The sequence below is a fragment of the Protomyctophum bolini genome (assembly GCF_963924005.1).
Source record: "Protomyctophum bolini genome assembly, chromosome: 14".
Classification (NCBI taxonomy): Eukaryota; Metazoa; Chordata; class Actinopteri; order Myctophiformes; family Myctophidae; genus Protomyctophum; species Protomyctophum bolini.
In genome coordinates, this window is record NC_137875.1 from 23,734,364 (window position 1) to 23,755,226 (window position 20,863).

The 20,863-nt window shown below is 39.2% G+C and overlaps 2 protein-coding genes across 21 annotated transcripts in view; both read left to right on the forward strand.

Annotated features, from left to right (window-relative positions):
* Positions 1-16,154, forward strand: part of col13a1 (collagen, type XIII, alpha 1) — a 55,051-nt gene extending 38,897 nt beyond the window's left edge. For 11 of the 18 annotated variants that reach the window (XM_080782551.1, XM_080782565.1, XM_080782563.1 and 8 more), the window contains 8 exons: positions 783-818; positions 2,079-2,132; positions 2,580-2,633; positions 2,815-2,850; positions 6,542-6,628; positions 7,590-7,667; positions 8,658-8,696; positions 11,714-16,154. In XM_080782551.1, coding sequence (XP_080638677.1) covers positions 783-818; positions 2,079-2,132; positions 2,580-2,633; positions 2,815-2,850; positions 6,542-6,628; positions 7,590-7,667; positions 8,658-8,696; positions 11,714-11,746 — 417 coding nt within the window. In that variant the 3' untranslated portion in view covers positions 11,747-16,154. Of the gene's footprint in view, positions 1-782; positions 819-2,078; positions 2,133-2,579; positions 2,634-2,814; positions 2,851-6,541; positions 6,629-7,589; positions 7,668-8,657; positions 8,697-9,206; positions 11,356-11,713 lie in introns of those variants that run through there. The other 7 variants (XM_080782567.1, XM_080782559.1, XM_080782562.1 and 4 more) reach the window with 6 other exon arrangements.
* A 505-nt stretch (positions 16,155-16,659) lies between these two features.
* prkg2l (protein kinase cGMP-dependent 2, like) overlaps positions 16,660-20,863 on the forward strand; it is a 28,142-nt gene continuing 23,938 nt past the window's right edge. Inside the window, exons 1-5 of one of the 3 annotated variants that reach the window (XM_080781690.1) lie at positions 16,660-16,836; positions 17,131-17,368; positions 17,703-18,080; positions 20,009-20,175; positions 20,646-20,759. In XM_080781690.1, the coding sequence (XP_080637816.1) occupies positions 17,250-17,368; positions 17,703-18,080; positions 20,009-20,175; positions 20,646-20,759 (778 nt within the window). In that variant the 5' untranslated portion in view covers positions 16,660-16,836; positions 17,131-17,249. Of the gene's footprint in view, positions 16,837-17,127; positions 17,369-17,702; positions 18,081-20,008; positions 20,176-20,645; positions 20,760-20,863 lie in introns of all 3 variants that reach the window. The other 2 variants (XM_080781689.1, XM_080781691.1) reach the window with 2 other exon arrangements.

Sequence of the window (20,863 nt, forward strand, 5' to 3'; positions counted from 1 at the left end):
TAAAGACCTGTAACAATCGGTCTATACGATATGTTATTATAGGCATTATTGAGCAAGTAGCACTGCATGATATATACTGTACCTATATTGTAAATATGAAAACATGGATTTACCACTCAAGCCCTATTTTATAGTTCGCCGTACAACGAAAATGGTGAAAAATGCCAAATCTACTATCTCAATCGTGTCAAATCGTGACATGTTGAGCTTGTAGATCCGCTATTTACACCTGTTTTGAATTATTTGCTAATTATGGCATGCCCCAATGCCAGGTTGAAAGGTGTTGAGTTATATTAGTCATATTATAGTATACAGATTGTGCACCCATTGCCCCCCAGGCCAACAGTGCTGGGTTTGCAGTGACACGGACCACCACAGTGAGTGCCAATGACTTGGGAGAGAATGAAACTCGGTTTGATTGTACAGAAGATTGACCAGTACTGTCTATAAAACACGACCATGTTTATTTCTTACCATGTTTTGACCACAATATGAAGTCAGAATGGAGCACTGTAGAACAGGAGTTACTGACATTGCTGTCACTCACCTCACCCATCACCGTCATCAATCACCATCATCACCACCACCAAAACCACTTCCACCACTATCACCCTTTTATTCATCAACACCTGAATGTGTTTTTGGAGTCACTGCTTCACTCACAACCCCAACCACCCCACCCCCACCCTTCTCCACAATTCCTCCTCCTCCTTCTTCTCCTCCTCCTCCTCCACACCATCTCTCCATCATCTCCGCTCCCTAACTGTGTACACGCTATACAGGGGGCTCATGGGTTAGACGGCAGACCAGGTCCAGTGGTGAGTGGTGCAAGTCCTGTTCCGGCTCCCCCTCTCTCTTCTCCTTCTCCTCCACTTCCACTTCCACTTCCACACCCCCACGCCCTCCCCCACTTCCACAGCTTGCCTGCCTTGTCTGTCTGCATTGCTGTCTTGTCTTGCTTTCTTACCTTCCATGCTCGTCCTGTCTCGTTCCCTCCTAGTTATATGAAGAAAGAGAGAGAGAGCGGTTCTGTTTAGTGCTGTGTTTTGAGGATGCATTGGTTGTGGGGAAAAAAATGCATTCACACCATTAGAGGCATTTCGACAGGCAGCGTTGTCTCTTCTGTTGGAGGCAATGCAAATCCACCCAATCCTCAACCATACCTAAACAGTTTCCTGCCTCCTGATCCTGTGAACCCGCAGTGGACTGTAAAACTCTGAGCCGCCATTTTGCTTTAGGGCAGAGGAGCATGTGGAGAGGCTGCATGCGGACATCTATTACAGTACAGCAGGACAATATGGCCGTCCTCCTGTTTTACTCTGCACAGCACTGCACACACTGGATATGCCTGAGATGCAACGTCCTCTCCTCCGTTCCTGACCACTGCACTGTAAAATATGGAGTTCTCATTTAACTCAGAGACCCTTAAAGGATTGGTTCACCCAAAATAATGTCTTATTTTCTATCAATTTCACACCTCATGCAGCCTTTAATTCATGGAGATATATTTTTTTGGTCACATTCCTAAGCCAATAATTTGATGACTTAGTCGATCATCAAATTATTGGTTTAGTTAGGAATGTAACGAAAACAAAGCAATCGACATGAATTCAAGGCTTTATGGGGTCTGAATTTGATAGAAAATAAGATGTTTGGGGGGTGAACTATTTAAGGACACATTTTGAAATGAACAAACAAGATTTTACAGTGCACTCAGAAAGCAAGCCGCAGCAGAACTCTTTTAAAATATATATTTTACTCATTCTTCCCTCCTTTTTTTAATAACGATAACTGCTTCTGTAGTTCAACAAGCTTGGTGCGCTTGGGAACAGAATCCCACAGTGGGAGTTAATATTCAACCATAATCTGAGCCTCGTTTTCTGTTGCTCTACTAAGATAAACGATGAGATCTAAATGAATGGTCGACATGTCTCTGACAGTGTTGTTGACAACTGTTCACATCCACCAAGAAGCTTGTTGATCTACTGACAATAGACGGTTGATAATGTTCTGCTTGCTCTTATCATCGTTTGTCTGGTGAGATGCATAACAAGTGCATTTGATTTGTTCTTCTTCAGGGTCTTATTGGACCATCAGGGGTTCCAGGACCGGCAGGACCAAAGGGAGAGAGAGTGAGTACAGTATACAGTATGTGTGTGTATAGGCCTACTGTACTGCCTTACAAAGCCAAAGTGCAGTAACTACGGGAAAGAATATTGGCCGATAATGGGTTTAAAAGTGGTCAGCCAAATGAGATATTGGTAAATAAGTGATATTACATTAATTGTAAATATGTTCTCGAGGTAATTGTTTATCCCTAATAATAACAAAGGCTAATTTCACCTTTGGGATACACAATTAAGTTGTGTGTCCAACAAAACGTAGTTACTACACTGTGGCTTTGTAGGGCAGTATAGTAGAATATGAAGAATCAATCAATCAATCAGATTTCACAAGGGTAGTATAATATGACAGTTTGTGAGTGTGTGGGTGTGTCCACAAGCACAAATTGAAACATTTGATTTGATTTGAGAGGTGCAGCACATGCAATTTGAATCCTCTCTTCTCTGTCATCACAGGCTACCAAAGGGGACGCAGGCGTTCCAGGACCAATTGGGCCTCAAGGCATCCCTGTAAGCCATTATGTCGCATTCATTCTAAATAATCCCACAGGTCATTTCTAGATGGCACTTGGAACCTCTCCACAGAGGTTGGAGGGATTTTGATTTGATTAATGGTGACACAGCCACCTCATCTCCGATTGTTTCTGAATATTATTACTACCTTCATTATTATTTGTCATTTCTCTTTTAGGGTTTATTAGGACCACAAGGATTCAAAGGGAACCGGGTAAGATAACTCTCTTAACTCTTCGCTTTCTCTAATGTTCATATGCTGTTTAGATCAGTGGGCATGGTTCTGTCAAATAGGCACAACGTGGAATACAAAATGAGCTCCACTTCACAGTAAAATCCTGTTAACTTAACTATGTGTAACAATGGACTGTAATGGTTACATTAAAACTCAGGATTTTGCTGTGTACTACTACTCTATGACAGCTTTACTAAACTTAGTAACATTCTTTATTTATTGTTATCAAAGAGCAGATCGAGCTAGTATTTATTTTCAAATCAAATGCATTAGCTAACCTCCGCCATTATTATTGTGACTGCCTTTGTAGGGCCGTAAAAGTTAATTCAAGCTTAATTATGGAGGGTTCAAAGACTTAATTAAATAAACATCCAATCGTCCAATCAAGTGTCCTGTTTGATAGGTTGCCAGAAAGAAAACCAGATTAGCTTTGTGTTGTTTTATTGTGGTTATTGGATGATTTGTGTAAAGACGTCTTTTGGCTAATGCATTTGTTTTGCAGTGGCTCCACACACATTTTACTTAAAAATAAACTGTAACAGATTAAAAGAGATTCCAGATTTGTGCTTCAGACAATAATAGATCACTTTTTTTTTTTTTTTTTTTTTGTAATTTGTTGATGCCATCATGCATAGTTTTCCTACTCTCTTCCTCTCTCTTCTGTTCTCTTTGTATCACTAATCATCTTCATTGCATGGTAAAATAGCCCTAGAAAATCAAATGTGTCAAAATGATGGACTCTATCCACAGGTTGCCAGTGTATCAGAGAATCTGTTTTCCATTCCTGTTTACCCCTTCCTGTCTGAGAATGTCTGTTTCCTTCCTATTAACCTATGACTGTTTTAATATTCTTACTCCCATTTAAAAAAAAAGTCTTTCAGAGACATTTCATTAGCTCTCTCAGCACATTCAACTGGTCTCAAGTCAAAAGTAACACATTTGTTTGCACTGCTCAATATCGGTTAATTCCAAATGTCTGTTCAGTTGGCTAAACCAACTGATTCAAACTATAAACAATAAAGTAAATTTTAATTAAACCTTCACACGCCTTCATAAACGTCTCCACGGATGTCCAGTTGAAGGTGTTGTAGACATAGCTATGAGATTGTGCTGTTTTTATTCTTTGTCCTGTCTTCCTTTGTTTCCGCAGGTCTTCCTATTCCCTTTTCCTTCCCTCCACCTTGCACTGTGTCCCGTGGCTCTTTTTATTGCCGGGGTTGCCCTCTCTCCCTCTCACAAACCTTGGCCTCCTGCTGCTCCTCTTCCTCCTGCATTCTAATGTAGTCCTGGGTTAATCTTCTCCTCCTACACCCACCCACCTCCCTTTAAGGCGAATTCATACCTAGCCACGCTGACCGCATTGCTCGATGTAAAGGCTGTCATATCAACCAGAAAACGTTTCGACACAGCTGGCGTCGACACATTTTTCTGTTGAAATTACATGTCATTTGTTGAGTGACGCTCTCACATGGCGAAGCATGAATGAATCCTTTACTCCTACTAATGACCTCCTCCTTGCAAGCCTCTTCCTTCCTGTAATCTCCACTGCTCTTGGCTAACAAGCAATGTTTTCTCCAACATTTGCCAACATTAATGTTGGAAGGTTAGTTGCGCAGGTAACATCGTGACAATGTTGGGAGAACATTACTTGTCAGTCAGGCAGTTTCCTATCATAATTCCTTATCAACAAACTCCTATAATCTAATCTTACTCTGATCCCTTAAAGCCTTTAACCTTGGTGAGCAGACATTGATGATGATCAGTGTTCATATTGCTGCGTTTTCAAGCAGGGTACTCTGACACGGGTACAACGGGTATTGCATAGCCGGGTGGGGCATGGATCTCCAACTTCCATCGTTACCGACTCTGTGCTCTACAGCCGGGCACCGGTCTTATAAAGTAGTTTTATATTACTTTGTTACTCTTGAAACAAATTAATTACAGACCCTTTCCCACATGGAATCCATAACATTACTGGATGAAAAATATCCAGCAAATGCACTATAAAGTCATTCACACATTGGTCACATTTATTGAAAAGTTCCGTTTGCTGTCTTTTCCCACTAGATCAGGGGTGGGCAACTGGCGGCCCGGGGGCCACATGCAGCCCCCACCTTCACTTAATGTGGCCCTCAGGTTAATATCAGAATACTGACATAATATTGGTTCCAGCTGTTTACAATTCCACAACATGTGAACATGACCTGCTTTAATTACTTCAGTCTAAATTAGTAGCTCAATGCTCAACACACGTATAATTAAAGGCATTTGAAATGACATAAAAATGTAAATTTTCAGGATTCCAATTCGAATATAGCAAAAATAGCCGATCTACAAGCTCAATTGAGCTTGTAGATCGGCTATTTTTGCTACGACAGTAATATATGGCCCTAGGGAGTGAGTGTGGAAATATAGTGGCCCTCTCCATCGTCAAAGTTGCCCACCCCTGCACTAGATTAATGTTACAGATAAAGTGCTTAATTGTTGCCTAAAGTTGCCAATAGTGGTTTTCATTGTTTCTTTCATATCAAGGTCCATTTTGTATTCTACATTTGAGCAGAATGAGATTAGCCTCTCAGACCCAACCCAACAATTCCATGTTGTATTGATTGGTAGGAGAGATAACAGGAAAACATTGATCAAAATAACAAACTTTCTACATTTTACAGTTGTGTAGACATCTTGTAAATTAAATAATGCAGATCTTTAACAATAAGTAACATTTAACCAAATGGACTCATAAGGATCCAATTGGTTTCATTTTACACTCGTAAGAGTTGAAGATCCATAATAACGTTCCACATTTGGTTACCACTTACCAGCTCTCCCTCAATTAGCTGGGGACCACCTGGAACCCTCTCAAGGATCAGTGGTTGTCTAGATGTTTTAAATATAGCCTACTGTAGCAGATCTCACAACAGGTTATAGATCTGCTATTTTAAAATAGCTGATGCATATTTCTTTGAAGTGGTTAAACTGATTGTGATGCTATATTAAATAATTCAGCTGGGGACCCCCTGGAACCCCATGTACGTCATTATGTTACAGAAATCTGAATCCTTCATTCACACTCAAGCTGTGAAGTGTTATGTAAATAATACAAGCTTGAGAGTGGGGACATTTACAGAATAATAAGATAATGCACAACAACACTAAAAACACACTGAGAGTAGCGCATCTTTCTGGCAGATGAGTGAAAATCCAAAGAAGGGTGATTTATTAAAAAAAAGAACTTAATCAAAAAAGTATTTGTCAGGGTGACTAACGCTTTAAATTGGGGATGTAGCCAACTGTTTTTGTTTTGGTAAACAATGCCATGTTGATAGCGTGCTCTCTAGAGTTTGTTTGTAGTTTTATATATTGATTCTAATTAGTAGCAATGAAGTACATTCAAATACATTGAATCAGCGCAAGTTGCATCAATGAAACCTGCTCACCAAGTGCACTGCAAATCCCTTCTCCCTAACTCCCTCTACTTACCTTCCCCTTCCTACAATTTTTAATAGTAATGCATAATTAACAGTAATTAAATTAATTACACATACAGTAGGTAGGACATTACAGGCAGATGATTATGCTTTTACCAACACCAACATATTTGCTTACTGTGTGGCAGATTGACCAGGAGGACTAAAGTTTGTCTTTGTTTTTAATGCGCTGTTGTTCGCAGGGAGAGAGGGGCAAGAAAGGCAACAGGGGGGCCAAAGGGGATAAGGGAGACCAAGGAGCACCTGGATTAGATGCCCCCTGTCCGTTGGTATGTCTGTAGTACAATGTGTAACCAGGAGGCAGAGGGAAGGAGCACAACCTTAGAATACAACATAGCTACCAAGAACTTCAATTCCCAGAAGTCTTTGTATTCTGAGGATGACTTCCTTTTGCCCCTGGTGTGCAATGGTTCTAATAAACCCTCAAACAAGGAGGTCTAAGTGTCCACTGCAGCTAATTCTAATTGGTCTAATTGTTAAAAGAAAATGCATGTTCTCTGCAAAAGAGATAGTCTACCGATATGAAACAATTAATCAAATAAAAGATGGTTTGGTAAACTACACTCAGTGGACCACAGGCCGTAACTCTGCTTGAGGGATCTTTTCTTTCCAGGGATGAGACGTACAGGAACCAGGCAACCACTGTTGATGAGTAGCAACAGATGTCAAAGTTATTAGCTGCACTGTCATTGAGGTTCAACATCCCTCCGGCAGCCCTGCAGTCTTGTGCTCTCTCTGAAAGCAGACATGACAGGCTGAGCACAAATGGAAAATGTCCAGTGATGACACTCCGTGACCTCACCCTCTCATTTCTGCAAATCTTGACTACCACACCCGCCCATCTTGAATGAGTATACAATCAAAAGTTGAATCAGTTTGCTGATGATGCAGGGTCCAGCTTTCTACAGAATCAGTATACCGTCTTGGACAAAGATCCGAGACTCCATCACCATTATTCCAGACATTTGCCAAAGAACCACAATATTCTGTCGTCATTGTCTACACCCAAACAATTCATAGACCTGGCCTTATGCTATCTCGTCTCTGCGAGCCCGGTTCCTGGATGTCCGAGGTGACCTGCATGCTTAGGCACACCTGTTTCCAGAGTTACCACCAGAGAACCTGCACATCTGCCCGCCAACAAACAGCAGGAGGGGGGGCGGGGGACACTCCCCTGCTGTAAGAGAGGTGCAAAGCAACAGATGTTTAAATGGTTGATTTCACAAACAGGGTTTCCGAGGCTTTAAAGGAGAGAAGGGTGAACCGGGCTTGCCAGGCCTGGACGGGCTGGATGCCCCTTGTGCTGTGGTATGGTGCTCTCTCTCCCCTCCCTTTCCTTGCATGCATTTAGCTCTCTCTAACCACACCCGTAACTACTACCTCTTAAGTGAAACTTGCATGTCGGTATGATAATTAAAATAAACTCACTGTGGGTTAATAGTTTGTTTAACTGGCCCAGTGTCACAGTTTGAGGCACCTGCTGTCTGTACTACTACTACTACTACTACTACTAACAATACTGTCTATTTAACCACCTACTGTAAGTAGAAATAATCAGTATATTATTAAACCAAAATAACCATCACTATTTGACAATAACTTACAACTCACAACTTAATATACAAGGATCATTGATAACCAGTGTACATCAAATTTGCATGATGATTTGTGTGTAACTTACCAGTAAAATAAATAGAACCAACCTGATCTAAAAACTTAAAAACCAATAACTTCACCTAGACGAAGAAACATACTTTAATCCTGAACTTTCCTCTACCATCTCTTGCATGGGGCACCATGTATTATCCAGCCTTTTTCTTACCTATTGAGGCAACAGACTACCCTGAGTGGTGAAGAGTAGGTATGAGGTAGATTAATTAAGGTAGGGTGAGGTTCTCTCCTCTCACAAGCCTGGATAACATAAGCAGAGGAGAATTCATTTTGAGACTTATTGTAGAAGATTATTTGAAATGTTTCACAGGTACTGAAAGGGTCCAATGGGTACACACAGTTTCATGAGCAGTACTGTAGGTGAAATAAGAACTTGTTTCACCTTGTGTTTTGTTATTGAATGCCATTATAAACCTCACATGCATCTGCTATAACTTGAAAATATAGTTAAAAAAATATAGTTAAACACCTGCAATGGCATACTAATTTAGACTGAAATGTATTTTGTCTGGTGTAGCGAGTTGCTTTTGTACGTGTATGTGTATGTGGGCTTATGCTTGCATGATTCCATTGTCATTCTCTTCGGCATGGTATCTCTGTTCTCACATGTCGTCTGTCTTTCTCCAGGGTGATGATGGCTTACCTGTACCAGGGTGCTGGAATAAAGTAAGTTTGCGATTGGAGTGGTTGAAGCTGTGCATTTGTGTTTGCATGTTTTTTGTTACTGTACATTAAGCCATTAAGCTGATCTACTGTACAACCTGACAACGCATCACAGCGCCATGCGTTGTGAGCTTGTAGATCATCTAATATCAGTGTGCAAGTATAAAGTATGAAAGTTAGATTTCACCACATATAACTTCAGAAGAATGCACATAAAGTGCACAAAGACCAGCACACCATCTGCACTTGCAATACGAACTTTATTGGCAACGTTTCGGTCAAAGACCTTCTTCAGGCATCTGCTGATAATAGGTAGCTATATACACACACAGATCCACAATGACCAATCACAGTCGCCCTCGTTAATAGGGATGAGACCCATAGCAGGTGGTGAGTTCACTCACCACATATAACTTAACATCATGCTAAATCGCCTGTTTTAATGTCACCGTTGACATGGTTTGGACTTTGGACTAATGCGTTATGTTTCGCTTTTTGCTCTTCTCCTTGCAGTGACCATAACTTCGGAATGGCTTGAGTGATTGTACATAGAATATTTATTTTTGTACTTCTTATCTGCTCTGTTATACTGTTGGGGGAAAAAAGATGGAAAATCATAAAGATTTGGCAGGATATTTGTACAGATTGTTTATTTTTAATACGTATGATCATGTTTATGTACTGGATTTTATATCTATGCATTATTTTGATATGTTTGGACAACGAAGAATTATAATGTGGCTGCATATGCATGATATTTGTGCATAATGTGAAGTGGATATTGCCTATTAACTTATTGTATCATGTTGTTTTGTTCTGTTGTACTAGACCATGCTGCACTGATGTGGGGCTGGAAAGATGAAGTGTTAGCCTTTTAAATTCTTAGTTGAACTCTCCTCTTTGTGATAAGATGTTAAACATAAATGTTGTTGACAAGCACTGCAAGTACAGTATTTTACATTAAGTACTGGGGTTACTTCTTTGTACACAATTAACAGTAGCAGACAGCACTGTTTTAAGTCTGCACTTTGTTTTATGATTGTGTGCGCATACTGAAACATTGGAGCCATACATTAAAGATCCAAAGCTTTTATTATAATGATGCTGTCTTTACAAGTAATATTTTGGGCTTTAGAAATTTGAGTTGTTTGGATAGCCAGATTGATATCGCCAAAAAATGGTAAATCTTTTTTGATGTAGACTATTAGGGGACAGCATTATATTTTTTAGTTTATTTGATTTGTATTTGATATTTAACACAATCATCTGAAAGTACATTAATCCAAACAATCAGATTTGCATCTCCAATCTAAACATCTGTATCATTGGAAGAGGGTTTCAACCGAGATTGCCTTACCATTTGGAGCTTTGAAGCCAAGGTGTGAAAGAAACTGAAAAAATAAGTGTTTAGTTGTACAGCCAAAATTCAACATCTTTTAAAAAAATTGCTTCTTATCAAGAATGATTGATGATCCTTCTGGTCTCAAGTTATTTGTAAATAATTTATTTTTGCCCTATGTAAAGGGCAGCCAAACTCTTGCTTTTTGACTATCAGGCTGTCTTTAACTATAGTGTTTGGACTTTGTTTTTTATTGTTTGTGTGTCTCATTGTTTCTTTTATTTTTTAAATCTGTGGCACAGTATACAACTCATAAAGCTTTTTGTTGGATGACTGCATTATTGCTGCTCACCCTTAAGGCATGCTGCTGCAACAGACACAATGCCTCATTGCCCATGAATGCCTCATCCATTTATATTGATATGAAGAAAGCTCTAAGCTTATTTGGACAATGAAGATCTGTTTATTAAGAACTACCGACAAATCTGATCCAAGGCCTTTTTATATGGAATAGCTATGTTCTTTAAGCTAATCTCATTTACTATGTTAAAACTCAATCAGTGTTGAAGAAATGGATGGGGGGGCCCAGAGTGGAACTTAATCCATTGTTTGCTGCTCTTTGTAAAAAGCTATGTTTGTATATTGCTCTGCCTGGAATTGTTGCCACAAGAGATTGTCAGATCCTTGCCTTCAATAAACTATTCATCAGGTCCCTTTACAGTACAGTACCTCATGCTAACATGTGCCTATAGTCACTACTAGTTGGCATTTATTGTGTTGTAAGATTGATCACGAATACACATGGATTTGTCCAAACATGTCTGAAATGTTAATATGTTGATTGTGTTCAAAATGACAATCAGAATTAAATATTCATTTCTAAAGGATTGTTTTGTTCTCTAAAGCATTGATGTATGCTCACCTCAATGAGAAGGGATCTGTTTAATTCCCTGCGATTTTCAGTAAATGTGCAATGGAATTAGAGCACTAACAGCGGGAGCTAATTAACTTTGTGTGTGTGTTTTTTTATTAACTCTAATCTCTTGTTAAGATTTCAAGTTGTGTAGGCCTACCTCATTGCATGAATTGAATGAGTTTGTTGAGGTGAGTGTTTTCAACTTATTACTCTTATTTACCTCTGCCAATGGAGTTGGATGGGGGTTTTATCTCCACTCCAAACTTTATCAATATGGCACATATATTCCAAATGGATTCATGTAACACGACAAACTAGATTGGATATGATCCCCATTTTGTCTCCTCTATTTCTGCCCTTGGTTTCCTGCCTGTCTGCACTGGTGTGGGAAAAAAATAAGAATAAAACTAAAATTTGAGGAAATGTTTGTCACGGGGCAAGGAAAAACTGATGTCATACCAATTGTGTGTACCGTATCATTGGACTTGGCTCGAAGCCAGCCAATTTGCCTGTCGACCTCCTGGACCTCGCCCATTTGTATTTTTCCGAGACAACACCAGAAATGTTTGGGCAATAACGGGGTAGTCGTTCAGTTCCTACCTGTACACTGCTCATCTCACAGTAAACTCATTTAACACTATTTTCATGTGGTTTGGTATGTATGATGCCTTTTTGCGGAACCTCATTACTCCATGACGTCACATTTGATTCCTGTATCTTAACTGACAAAGACACACTGAAGAATTATATTTTCTTGTTTCACAGGGTCAACATCCTTTCCAACTGGCCAAGAAGTAGAGGTACCAGAGATCTTCTTGATTTTAATATACAGGAACTGCAGAGTGGAAACTTGAAGACATTTTGGATATATCTTTGAGTTTTACCCAAACCTGGATCTTCCAGGAGGCTGGACCACGGGGCCAGTGATGTTGGGAGGCTCCAGTGGCAGCGGTGAGCAGAACAACTTCAATAAGACTAGAAATAGAGGATGTTTGCCATGGGTTTCAGTTCTTTTGGTAAAGGCTCCTCGGATGGGAACGCCATCACTGTCACAAGGAGATCGCATTTGTTTGTTTCTTCACTTCATGCATTGATCTCTGGATCATTGACTGTGTGAAAACTTGGCATGAAGACTTTTTCCTGTTTTATCTGACACCATATTAGTGTACGTAACTGTGATTGAGAATTCAGAGCAGCTCACAGGACAGATAGATGCCACCTCTCCATGTTCATGTGTTTCCAACAGGCCAAAAACCAAGGGAAACCCTATTTTGATGATTCCTTATTAACATGATCAAACTCACTGCCTTTTCAAATACCATTTAGCCTGCAGCTATTAAATTCAGCTTGAGTAGGTAATCTGCTGCTAAAGTAAAGACTTTGACACCTGCCATATAATTTTATATGAAGGTGTGTATGTTTGTATACATCCCTTGCCACAAATAGCATTACATTCTTTATCTGGGTGTTGGAGGACACCAGAAATCAATGCTGTAATTGTAAGTATTGTACAATATCAAAGAAATAACATTACTATGTGCATAAACTATGTAATTGTATCACATACATAATTACTAGCATCCACATTTGGCAGTATTTGACTTTAGAAGACTATTGTATTTTGTACTAAGCACAGTGCATGCACAGTAATTATATAAATGAGATGACTGCAGATCATAGCTGCTATAATTTGGAGCTTGTATCCAAATCATTTGAGTTTTTATAATATGATGGTAGCCCTTTCACGCTCCTTCATTTGGCATTTTCACTGTTAATCAATTGGCTCATATTGTACCTTTAGATGTGTAATAATACACATTAATATACATATTACACATTTTGATTCAAAATAACTGGGCAGCAGATTTGCCTTTCAAATTATTTACTATTTCTTTATAAATTTAGTTTTGTGTGAAAACAGAATATTTTGAATGGCCTATTACATACAGTATGTACATCAGCCATATGTTTAAAAGTAACTTTCCTGTTTCATTGAAATCCAATGAACAGCAGCATTCCTTATGCCATTTTGACATCTGTTTTATCAACAGATGTGAGTCAATATAGCATTTCTTTATTTTATTTAGTTTTTTTTTTTTTCCAGGGTGAGTCATTTTTGTATGGGGTGTGGATTGATGAAGGGTAGAGTGGTTGGTTCAAATCCTTTGGTTCAATACCTTTTTCAAAACACCATACAGTGTTTTGTGTATGAAATGTGTGTAAATGTGGATTCTCCAGCAGGCTTGACGAAATGCTATGATCAACACCTTGCTTTCTGACTCCACAATTCAGTCAAAAGCTTTTGGATATTGGGATTTAACCCTGGCCATGTTTAAGAGTTTTGTAAGGTAAAGGTGGTTGCACACCGGCCGCGTTTTTCGGAAAACCGGTGGAGAAACGCCGCTAAAAATCCGAATTCGCATCCGATTCACGCCCGGTGTGTGGAGACCTTAACTGTTTTCATGAGAATGACATCATGCTGAACACCATGCAGCTATACAACCGTACAGTAGCAAGCAATAGCATACAAAAACATATTTAAAATTTTCAAACAGAAATATTTTCACTCTTTTAGTTCATATTCCTAATATGCACACTGAATCAGATTTAGACTCTTATTGTTAATAATTTGTTGTTGGTTTTGCCTGATGGTGTAATCCCTGAAGGTTTTTTAGGCATTTTTCATTTATTTTTGCACAATGCTGGAGGTAACCTAAACTTTCATTTGAATGGTTATGGAGTTAGGAGTCGTTTTTTTTCATACTGTACATTTCCCTCTTGTCAAAAACAAATTCAGTGTCTTGAATGTATACATTACTTATTGTTAACTCAGTATGCCAGTATACTGTACTCATGTAATATACTGTAACTAAGATATGCATCAAGATAGTTTCATGCATGAATTCAGCTTACAGGATATGACATTTTATTGTTTTATCTATGCACATAATGGCTTTTGGGCCCTGTACTGTATATATATGTAGATTTCTTTGTATCGTATATCAAATTCCTTCATTCTAATGTAAGGACATTCAAGTAACAGTTTTCAGCCACCTAAAATGGCATGCTGATTCAGATTCTCAGTAGTAACTACATTTTAGCCACCACAGTTGTTTTATCCACTTTGCCTTATCCTGATTTTTTTTCTCCCTGTAATTGCTTTTAAATTCTTGTGAACACTTTTGGAAAACGTTGAGGAAATTTGAAAATATCTTAAAAAGACTGAAGTGCAAGCATGGTATAATGGTCAGAGAGACCACCTCATAAACCAGAGGCCACAGGTTAGATCCCCATAAACGTTGTGCAAGTGAAGTGAGTTCAAGTGACTAACCTGACCTCTGGGGAATTGTGAGCAAAAATGGTAGAATGTAAAATGTATTGGAATAGCAGTCTGGTGCCCAAGGGAAATTTCCAAACCGTTAGGAAGTAAAGTAGTCGTAATATACGAGTATTTTAACATTGATATAAGCCCTCAAACAATTCTAGATTCACATTTTATATGAAGAGCACACAGGTGTTTGGAGTAATCAAAGAATCTCCCAACATTTGGTCAGCATTGCAGATATGTTTATGATGAACTGACTCTGTGCTCTATGTATATATTCTTTTTCACGATGCTTGAAGAATTGGTCCAGCAGGGTACAGCAAATACATTATAAGGACATAATTCAAAACAGTTAAGGATCTTTGCTAGAATGTACATTCATGACACAATAATGGAATATGTCATGTTTAGATACGTACCACAATGCAAGTCTTTATAGGGTGTAACGATACATTTGAACAGCATTACAATGCGTAAAACGATACATGGTTGACGATACTATACAGTACATGGACGATATTGGTTCAATTATGGCGATAGAATACGATAGGATTCAATGATTTCAAATCAATACAGTAACTATTTAATATTTAGCAAATCAATTAAATCTGTGTGAACCATGTGGATAGTGCAGGTTTTTTAAGGGAAACATTTTTTTTAACACATGGACCTTGATATGAACACAGAGAATACACACATTTATCAATAGACCAAGTGTAGCGATATTGAATGGGAAAGTAATTAAACCCCTCTTTTTCTTTTTTCTTCTTAAAATTGCTAAATACAAGGTATAAGTAATTAGTATTGATACAATTGATTATTTGTATTGAAAAACGATTCAATACCGATTATTTTAATTGCAAAATGATACGATACAAAGTCAAACGATACGATATGTTGCTGTTTACATAATGTAACAATATACTTTTCGATGCAGTTACTATCGTTACACCCCTACTACAAACAAATCAAGAAACATGCATTATATGCTTTACAGATGCATATATACAGCAGTATGTATGTGTGTGTGTGTGTGTATAGGCTTATATATGTATATAAAATATGCTTAAAATGTGCTTATGGTACTGTACCTCGCACTGTACTACTTCAAGTAAAGTGTTGTTTAACATTTTCATTAGATGAATGCACAATATCTTCTTTAGACCCTCATTTGCATGTACATCAGGAAATGAAAGATGCAGAAACATAAGTAGTCTACTTTGACCTATTTAACTTGTACTATTTTAATAGGTTTATACTAGAGATCAAGATGTATAATATAATGAAACCATTTTGTGTGAAAATTGTATATTTATAATTTAACCAAATACTACTGTAAAATAGCTGAAAATGGATAAAAGGGCATTTTTTTTATCTCAGTGCATTTGATGTTAAAACAATGTGCATGCTGATATTAGAAGCACTTTGTTAACTTTATTAGCAACATCAATGTAACCTGACTTTTTGTGCGTTTCAATAACACAAACTGTGGTATTTTATATGCTATTTATGCACATCATGGGGAGATCTGTCAGTTGAGTGACCATTTTCCTCTACTGTTCAGATTTCTGGTATAGTGCTTTTGGAACATTGAATTGAGATGTAAGTTTATTTCCCCAGATTCAATGTGAGTTTGTAGGCCTATCAGCAATCGAAAGTAAATGCAATCCACAATTTAGTATATATTTAGTAACGTTGAGTGGTGTAAGAAATTAATGTTTATAGACTAAATGATGTTTTTATTTTCCAAAATTTGTTTTTACTTTTTATAATCCATACAACGGCAGCTTTTGTCACTGATAGCCAAAGACAGATTCACTGTTCAAGACTAAGTGAATCTTGAAAACATTGTCAATGATTCAAAATAAAGAATTACATTTTCATCTGCCTGTAAAACTCCTTTTGTTTTGTTAAATTCAATTGTGTCCTGCCTTCAGTGGTGTAAAGTAACATGTAGGCCTACTCAAATACTGTACGCAGTAAGTACACATTTGAACTATTTTTACAGGAGTAGCCTATGTCCAATTTTCAATACTTTTATTACTTCTACTCTGACATCTCAGAGGCTAATATTGTACAGTTTTTACTCCACTGTAATAAAAAATATATATAGTACGTTTTTAATACCAGACTTTTACTACACTGTGCACTATGCAGATACTGATACATGTACTTGTACTGTCTTCGACCATCACTGCCTGCATGCCTTCCTGCATGAGGCGTTTCAGGCGTGTTTGATGTAAACCACTGTACGACCACAAGGGGTAGCTGTTGCTCAACCTGCTGATACAGCCTACTCACTGTAAGTGTAACGATTATAGTACATGCCCTACTGTAGGCTACAGACAGTACACTTCTCGTCACTTTATTCCAAACGGAGGGGACAAGCTTTCAGAGATGTCACACACTGCTGGTCCTAATCCCCGAGCCTTTTGTTATTGCGTTTTTTAGCAGCACTTCACCAATTCATGAGGTTGAGCTAAAAGAACAGACACATGCGCGCGCGCGCCGAGAACAGTCTGGTCCACAGAATACAACTGCTGCTTGAACGTCATCCTCGTAAGTATATCAACACTGCTGGTGAATCACCTCACCAGCGATTATTTCAGTATTGCAGGCGGATGATAAAAGTGTGAACACATGTAACCTGTTCACTGCGTGGCAAAATAACGCCTTTTCGGGGAATTCTTCACTATTTAACGCGATATTTTCCATCGTCATTAGTTAATGTAAAACTGGTGTGTATAGTAGCCTAATTTATGTCTCAAACTTGCAGCCTTGTTGTGACGTGTGACTCGTCATATTGTGATTATTTCTTTCAACCTGTTTCTGCTTGTCTTTTATTTTTCTACAGCAGTTTTTAGCATGTGAGACAACCAACAGCCAGGGAAGTCAAGGAACAGAGTGCAATAAGTTGTCTAACAATAATCACAGAGATTTCTCAGACGTAATTGCTTGACTTAAAGGGCCGTTCCTATGGTGGCCAGACACCTAGCCATGGGCAACGGTTCAATAAAAGCCCCTAGGGCTGAAGAGAACAGTTGCCTGGTCTCCAACAATAAGGACCCCCCCGGTTGGGATGCAGAGCCCCTCAGGTGAGCCCATGAAGGACTAGTTCACTCAAAAAATGACTTATTTTATAATTTTTTATCAGTTACACACATTAGTTTTTGTCACATTGCTGAGCCAATATTTTGATGACCGATGATCAAATTATTGGCTCAGAAATCTAAAGGAATACATTTAAATAAATCCATGAATTCAGCTTCATGGGTGTGTAATTGTTGATAGAACTACTCCTTTTACTATTGTCAATGCATAATGTAGTAACATCTTGATAGCTGACCTGGTGAATTTCTCGGTACAAATTATTCATAGCCTACCAATGTGCCTGGCTGCTTCTATAGTTGACCTCATCTTATACTTCAGGCAGCGGATTGCCCACCTGGAGAAGGAGCTCGCTCGGCGGAACCGGGAGTTCTGTGCCCAGGAGCACCAGCTGCAACATCTCCAGAAGGAGCTGGAGGCCAAGGTCTGCCAGATCGACAAGCTCCAGGATGCCATCGGCTACAACCACCACAATCTTCTGGGGCGCTCTCCGCCGACCCCTGGCCGCCACAGCCACCGCCTGCTCAGTGTCATCAACCAGGGCCCCAGTCGCTTCCACAAGGTGGCCGTGGAGGTCCACCACAGGCTGAAAGCCAAGGACGGCGTGTCCGCTGAGCCCACGTCAGAGAACTTTTGCGTTGGGCTGAGTAGCGCGCACAGATCCATCGAGAGCCGGGCTTGGGTCCGCAAAGACTCACAGTAAGTGAGCGGGGTCCCCTGGGGCTCTATGCCAGTGGTTCTCAAAATGTGGAACCAAGTCAAACTAAATTGAATGCTGACTCCTACAATGCAAGTGCTTATCAGGGTGGGGGGTCCCCAGTTCACATAAGATAATTTTTGGAGGGTCACGGCCTGTGTAAACGTTGAGAACCACTGCTCTCTATACTACCTGTATGTCAGCTAGTATTTCCCTCTACCAAATCTCTTTGGTGTGAGCTTGTGGATCAGCTATTTTTGCCAAATGTTTGCCTTAGAATAAGGACGCTAGGATTCAAGTGGTTAAAAGACGTTATATAAGTAGGCTATGTTATGGCACAATGCGATATACTGATGGCTGTCGAGAAGTTCAGTAAATCCACAAAGCCTGGTTTATTTTGATAGTATTCAAATTAGACAGGTTTGCCTCCCAAACAGTGGCAGAAACGCGATAGAGCTCTGTCAGGCCTTTGTAGCTGCTAATCTGAAAGCCTGTATTTGCATCAGAGGATAATGGCAAGACATACAAGGAAACAAAAGATGACAGGATCTAAACGCATGTGCTGGGCCATTATGGGCTTCAGTTACATAACGCAGACTGCTTCCCCTGCCCACTACTCTCAGACCCATTCAGAGAGCTCCTTTTTTGGTTAACGGGCAGGCATATCATCTGTGTGTGATATGGTAATCAGGGGACTTGAAGGAGGACGGACAAACAACCAGGGAAACCTGCAGGTTGAATTGGTACCAACTTCAGAGATATGGATTGGAGCTCAAATTTGAAAGGTTTGGCCAGTTCTGTGACAGGCGCAGGCACGTGCACACATACAGTAGGAGCAAACCTGTGCCCAAGCACCTGTCTGATCACCTGCATAGGAGAAAGTGTGATTTTGTATGCCTGCACGATTTCTGTAAAGGAACCGCAGTTGCAGTCTGCCCTGCTCTCATTCAATACAATGCCTGGTCCCATATTTCCCCCTCCTGATAAGTCTGGTTTTGGAGGTTGGTTTTTCAATTGAGAAATGTAAACCCTGGTGTTTGGTATGACACCCGGGTTCGAATACCAGGTAGTTCATAAGTGTTTCTTGTAAAAACAGAAAGCTATGAAGGGACTTGTCATCAATATTGATTAACACTTACAGTAGCACTGAATGTGTGTGTGACAGCCGCCCCCTTCTCTGCAGATTGACAGGTGGCAGTAGGGTCATGAAAAGCAGGTTTTCCAGGAAGTATAAAACTCCAAAATACCATTGCAACAACCTACAAATGACTTTTTTTGTCATTGTTAATTGTTAACAGATAATGGCATTTAATCACTGCACCTGATACATCATGCTCTGGGCCAGAAACAAACATAAACCTCTGATTTTATGGTGTCTTTAAAGGACCATAACAGCGTTCTGGCATGTTTTGTCCATGTTAATTTGTTCATGTTAAATGCTGTATTGTATGTGCCATGACGCACTGTGAGCTTGTAGGCCTTCTTCTGGGCTTTTGTCTGATCGTTCACTTACATGATTTGTTCATGTATTTGTAAATCATGAATTCGTTTAGACTACTACACCATAATATTATATATGGCACCCTTATTGGGTTGAGAACCTCTTTTCCACCTGTTCCGAGATTACAAATGAAGCGAAACACAATTAAAACATGAAAGACTCAAGGAAATGTAATTAGGTTCATCCACATACGGTACATCATTTAAAAGTATAACATAATAATGTATAATGTTAAGCAGAGTTGATATCTCTGACTTAAAACTGCCCCCAGAAACTAAAGCTGTGATTTGTACATGTGATGCCCTACCCGGGATTCAAACTCTGGTCAATTTGCTCAGTGTTGCAGGAATGTTGACTTCCTGTTGCACCAGATCTTCAGAATTTTTTTGTCCACTGTTTGTCTGAATCTCTCTGCTTCATCCCCTGCAGTACCAAGAAACTCATCAATGACGCACTCATGAATAATGACTTTCTAAAGAAACTGGAGCCACAGCATACGAGGGAGATGGTTGACAGTATGTATGAAAACATCTACACCGAAGGCCAGCTTGTGATCCAAGAGGGCGAGTCTGGAAACTACCTGTATGTGCTTGCAGGTCAGATCGACATAATACCTGTTTCTATTGCAGTCATTGCAATGTCTTTGAATATACCATTTCATGGGTTAAGATTAGTTTTATTTTATTCCCCCCCCCCCCTTCCTTGTTACAGACTAATTACACTATCACAGGCTGTTGCTTGTAGGCTATTCAGTAGTAGGCCTATATCCAAAAACCTGGTCATTTTGTAAGAAATTGTTTTGACTGTAAGACATTGATTGCATCTATCACATAGTGTTGTTAATCAATTCCACTTGATTTCATGATGATTTACTGTTTTATTTTATTTATTTATATTATTTTGAGACTGTAATGGGTCTATATTGTCAATGGTGGATTAAAACAATCAGTAACTGAATAACAAAACAAAATGCTATTATGGAATTTGAGTATTATAGATTGTCAGAATACATTTTCAATTGTGCAACAAATGCCTTAATTGTTTTTAAATGTTTTCAACATTGCAGAGGGTTTGCTGGAGGTGATACAGAATGGAAAGTTGTTAGGTCAGATGTGTCCAGGAACAGCGTTCGGAGAATTGGCCATACTGTACAACTGTAAAAGAACTGCAACTGTCAAAGGTGATCTGCAGAACACAAGCTTTATTTATTTATCTGAAGACATGAGAACCTCGTTTCCAAGTAAAACACAAAACAACATGAAAGACTCAAGGAAATTAAATGAC